The sequence below is a fragment of the Sinocyclocheilus anshuiensis genome, unplaced genomic scaffold (genome assembly GCF_001515605.1).
Source record: "Sinocyclocheilus anshuiensis isolate Anshui unplaced genomic scaffold, SAMN03320099.WGS_v1.1 scaffold2040, whole genome shotgun sequence".
Lineage (NCBI taxonomy): Eukaryota > Metazoa > Chordata > Actinopteri > Cypriniformes > Cyprinidae > Sinocyclocheilus > Sinocyclocheilus anshuiensis.
Genome location: NW_015557211.1, coordinates 153073 through 158539, shown reverse-complemented (window position 1 = coordinate 158539; position 5467 = coordinate 153073). Strand labels below are relative to the sequence as shown.

General features: G+C 37.3%; 2 protein-coding genes across 2 annotated transcripts; one reads left to right on the top strand and one right to left on the bottom strand.

Moving 5' to 3' along the window:
* The first annotated feature begins 328 nt into the window (after positions 1-328).
* Positions 329-763, top strand: LOC107678962 (histone H2B-like). The gene has a single exon (XM_016474361.1). The coding sequence runs from the start codon at positions 344-346 to the stop codon at positions 716-718; it is 375 nt and encodes a 124-aa protein (XP_016329847.1). The 5' UTR covers positions 329-343; the 3' UTR covers positions 719-763.
* Positions 764-899: 136 nt separating this feature from the next.
* On the bottom strand, positions 900-2368 carry LOC107678967 (apoptosis-associated speck-like protein containing a CARD). Its single transcript, XM_016474366.1, has 3 exons — positions 1963-2368; positions 1564-1638; positions 900-1401 (listed from the first exon to the last, which is right to left on the bottom strand). The coding sequence occupies exons 1-3, from the start codon at positions 2216-2218 to the stop codon at positions 1151-1153; spliced, it is 582 nt and encodes a 193-aa protein (XP_016329852.1). The 5' UTR covers positions 2219-2368; the 3' UTR covers positions 900-1150.
* Positions 2369-5467: the final 3099 nt, after the last annotated feature.

The window sequence follows — 5467 nt, the reverse complement described above, 5'->3', positions numbered from 1 at the left end:
TGATATTTATGCTGTGTGATATTTAAGACGGATTTGTTTTCTTGTATAGAATATAACAAAAAGAGCGGGAATTGAAACAAAGGAAACTTAGTCACGTGGGCTGATGTCGTTCAAACACAGAGCGGTGGGCGGGGCTATCATTTCACCGCCTGTGATTGGCCCTCATTCCGCTCGTGATACTTCGAGTTGTCCAATCACACACGGGTTTATGGGTTCAGTCTGTGAAAACACGCAATCAGAAGCGTCCACATCTCTGTGACAATTAGCATAGATTAGTGAATAAATGCCTCTGTCTTGCTCACTCTAATTATCGTCTCGTGAGGTTTGATCACGCAGCGTCATTATGCCTGAACCAGCGAAGTCCGCGCCTAAGAAGGGATCCAAGAAGGCCGTCACTAAGACCGCAGCGAAGGGAGGAAAGAAGCGCAGAAAGGGCAGGAAGGAGAGCTACGCCATCTACGTCTACAAAGTGCTGAAGCAGGTTCATCCTGACACCGGGATCTCTTCGAAGGCGATGGGCATCATGAACTCTTTCGTCAACGACATCTTCGAGCGCATCGCCGGTGAAGCGTCTCGTCTCGCTCACTACAACAAGCGCTCCACCATCACTTCCCGAGAGATCCAGACCGCCGTGCGTCTGCTGCTGCCCGGGGAGCTGGCCAAGCACGCCGTGTCTGAGGGCACCAAGGCCGTCACCAAGTACACCAGCTCCAAGTAGAGCTCCGCTGCAGCGCGCACACACAAAGGCTCTTTTAAGAGCCACCCACTTTCTCGTGAAAAGGTAGCTTATTTTGTAAGCGGTTTGTCAAAAGACTTGTGTAGAAGCGTTCATACGGTGAGAAATGAATAGATGGAGAAATGGGAGTTATTTTTGTGTAATGTTTCCATTATATTTCAGAATACGTTTACCATTTATTTTACCCAAAATCAACCATTTGAAGGGTTTAAATGGAAGAAACAAATGCGTGAGAAGGCAATGGTAAGAAAGCTTCCAGAGATTTCAGAGTTTTAGATATTTTATTAAAGCTCAAATAAGCAAACAAAGACAGCATGCACAGGATGTTACCAAAACCTGTTTGTCATTTGCAATGGAAACCGATTTTGTTTTATTGTATACCTTTTGAATGACAAAAAGCCAAATCAAACCCATCTACTCAGAACACCCCAAATCATCAACAAGGGATTTCTCATGTGTTTTAAGACTTTGGTAAAGATTCTCTTTCAGTTTAGTTGTGCTCAGGAAATTCAGAAGAGCTCTCATTTGTGCTGGTGGTGTTCCTGAGTTTAAGACGATACGGTATTTTTCGTCGCCAATCAGAGGTTTCATGTCGTCTGCAATGGGCTCCACCAGTGAGACCTGTTGGATCAACACTGTCCTGTGCTTGTCCACAAACTCAGCGCCTGTGGACACAGTATAACAGCCGCTTGATGAATAATCTCTGGATAGAAGAAATGTGCAGTAGTACATAACACAAAAACAACAGTTTTGAATGTCTTAAATATCGCTCACTACCAAGCACAATAGCTGTTTATAATGTATTTATTTATTGATAGACTGATTACCAAGTTTGCATCTCTCTTGTTTCTGTGGTGCTCCAGCCTCAGCAGTATGTTTGGACTGCTGTGTATCCATATGACCTGGGTGAAGATGGATAATTTGTATTTATTTATTTAGCTGGCTATTCCTCACATAGGACATGGTTATCCACTGAGGGTATTAAGGAAATTAAAGAATATACACAAAAATTCCATTAATCCATTTATCAGTATATTGTGACATTATCAAACATTATCAAATGCCCTGAAATATATACAGTGGCGGTACAATGTAATTGTGAATTTGTAACCGTAATGTATATATCTGTGTTTTATGTGAAATAAAACACTGCATTGTATGTTGCTGGTCTTGGCACATGGTTAAACGTTGTGTTGTAATGCATACATTTATTAAATGTAAATTACCTAGCTTCTCCCGCAGCTCTTTTGCTTGATTCATCTGATTCATCTTTTCCAGAACGAGCAGAGTGAGTTTCCCAGCTCCATCAGGACTATAACGCTGGATCATACACTCAACAATATCACATCTTGATTTCTTCTCCAACTGGCTTTTGGGAATTTTGAAGTCGTGTATTCCTTGAGTTAAGTGCCATTTAAATATGTCCAACTCCTCAGAAACCAGTTCATCCAAACAATCCAGGAGGATCTGATGCACAGCCATGCTGGATCACTGTTAATGAGATATATATTCCTCTAAAACATGTATACTTCAGTCTCACTTTATATCCTCTTTACTTGCAGAATCTGTCATCTGAAGATCAGCAGCACAGTTATGGATGCATTTCACTGTCTGTGATCCAAATTCAGCCTCTTTCTTTCGTTTTGTTCGTTTCTGCAGCATTTCAGGTGAAGGAGCACGACAGCAAGAATATAGGTAAACCCTCAACATTAATATTACATAACTTTTATGTTATATTTGTTTTGAAATGGCATTTTAAAGTTTTTTGTTTGTTTGTTTGTGTATTTGTTTTGTTTTTGTTTTTACGGACTATAACGCTGGATCATACACTCAACAATATCACATCTTGATTTCTTCTCCAACTGGCTTTTGGGAATTTTGAAGTCGTGTATTCCTTGAGTTAAGTGCCATTTAAATATGTCCAACTCCTCAGAAACCAGTTCATCCAAACAATCCAGGAGGATCTGATGCACAGCCATGCTGGATCACTGTTAATGAGATATATATTCCTCTAAAACATGTATACTTCAGTCTCACTTTATATCCTCTTTACTTGCAGAATCTGTCATCTGAAGATCAGCAGCACAGTTATGGATGCATTTCACTGTCTGTGATCCAAATTCAGCCTCTTTCTTTCGTTTTGTTCGTTTCTGCAGCATTTCAGGTGAAGGAGCATGACAGCAAGAATATAGGTAAACCCTCAACATTAATATTACATAACTTTTATGTAATATTTGTTTTGAAATGGCATTTTAAAGTTTTTTTTTTGTTTGTTTGTTTATTTGTTTTGTTTTTGTTTTTACTTGAAAATATTCAATAGTGTGACATTTATTTATTTATGTATTTATTTGTCAAACGAAGTGTTGTAGTATAACTAGTGGGAGAGCACTGATGTGTGAACTGAATCTGACTCCATTACACTGCATGGTAAGAGATGTTAATAAAATATCATAATTCTTTTTCCAAATTGTGTTTTGAAGTATAACCTGTAGGAGAGCAGTGATTTGTGAACTGAATTTGGTGACTAAATTATTGACTGCTTTTGTAGTAGCGCTGTTTGGCCCTGCTGAAAAAAATAAAAACCCCGAAATTATAATGGTTTCCACTACAAATACCATTGCAAACAATACAGAATATGAACTGTTAACCATTAAAACCATCAAACAATGGTTTCCTGTAGTGTGTTTTGGGACATATTAAATTAGGATTTAGTGGTTTAATTTGGTGACAAATTACTAGTAGAGACCCACAGGGACCATTACTATGGGATTTATTTTCCGCCTATAGTATTGCAGTCATGGATATATATATATATATATGGATGAAACCAAAATGTTAAAATGCAAGTAAAAATATATTGCATAAAAAAAAAAATGAAAGCAAGTTTTCAGAATAGCAAACAAATGTCACGGATCGAAAAGTAATAAGCGTAAATCAAAAATTGTATAATGCATTTAAAAAAAGGCCTAATCATGAATCAAAACTTGAAACACATTTAAAATCATTATTGCACAAAACTAAAATATGAATGAAAAAATTCTGACTTGCGCACAAAATCATGTTTTCCTCGGTTATATTTTTTCATTTATTTTTTTTTTATTTGTTTGTTTATTTATTTGTTTGTATGCTTATGCTGTTTTCTTACGGGTTTGGAACAACATGAGGGTGAGTAATTACAGAATTTTCAAGTTTGGCTAACTAACTCTTTAAGCGTCATCATTGGTCCACTAGTTCTAGATTGACAGCTCCTCTAGCCAATCAGATGAAGAGCGGCGTTGACGTCACGCCCATGCGCCTCATTAGCTGCCGCTGCTCTGTGTTCTGTTCTGGTCACGTGTACAGGTGAAAATAGACCAGTGTCAGCTGGGTAACATCTGGCCATGCAGGACACCTTATACTGTATGTGTCTGTCTGTCACTGCTGTACACCTACCTGGCGATCCGCTACATGAGTAAATTGTTAAATTAATTATGAATGAATGTAATGTTTGTTTTTTGCGTTGACTAGGCTAGATTTGACTACTGATAAATGAAAATTATAGTGTAACAGAGGCAGGTGGATTTGATTTACACAGATTTATTTCATATCGTGTTTATTTACATGGCTACTGTACATATATAATTGCATAACACTATCATATTAATGTTTTAAATGTATAACGTTTTAATATAGCTACAATATGAACGTATAACAGGTGTTGGCAAGTTCCAAGTTCCGAGTAAGACGTTAAATCGTTAAAATGGCTGATTCATTCAGTGAAGAATAAAGTGAATCATTCAATACAAAAGGCTGGTGTGTGTTGCTCGTAGAGGACACTGTCCTGCTGTGGCTTTCTTTGGACTCCTCGAGCAAAGTGAGAAATAGTTACAATAATAAACTCACTCAAAATGTACTTCTTGTCATATTTATTTGATACTACAGTTCAATAAACATTTGCAATGGTGCTGATATTCGGGAACACACCACTATTCCTTGTGTGATATTGCTTAACTGTATTATTTATAATCTCAGAGTAACAAGAAATGTGATGAATCTTACAAAACCAACAACATTATCAATGGCATACTGTACATGAAAGACAAAGCTGCAAATCTGTTTACAATATATATCAAAGCTGGTTTTTATAGACCGCTCTAATGAAAACACTTAATTAAATGATTACATAAATCAATTAATTAAATAATTTTGTTAATTGTGTGTTAATGGTTTGATTATACTTAAATAAAACGCATAACACAAGCACTAATATGTATTAGTATTTAAGTGTTTATTTATTTAAAAAAAAAAGGTATTTCTAAAAATAAAATAAAAAATTCCATTTGTTTTGTAAGTTTGGTCTGAGTTCTTGATGCTTGTACAGCGTGTTCACCAGCAGGTGTCGCCAGCGCGTGCTGTTCCAAGTGCTTCGAAACATTGAATCATTTTTCGAAGCAATTGATTCAATTGATTCAATGCTTCGAAAAGCTTCGTGACCGGAACAGAACACGGAGCATCGGCAGCCAATGAAGCGCGTTGGAGTGACGTCAACGCCCCTCTTCGACTGATTGGCTAGAGGAGCTGTCAATCTAGAACTAGTGGACCAATGATGACGCTTAAACCCACCCTGATTTACATGAAACTCTAACTGCAACATTTGGAAAAGCAAGCGCAGAACGTGGAAACACGAGCGAAGTGAAAAAAACAGCATAAGCATACAAAAAAATAAAAATAAAAAATTGCCAAAAGTGTCTG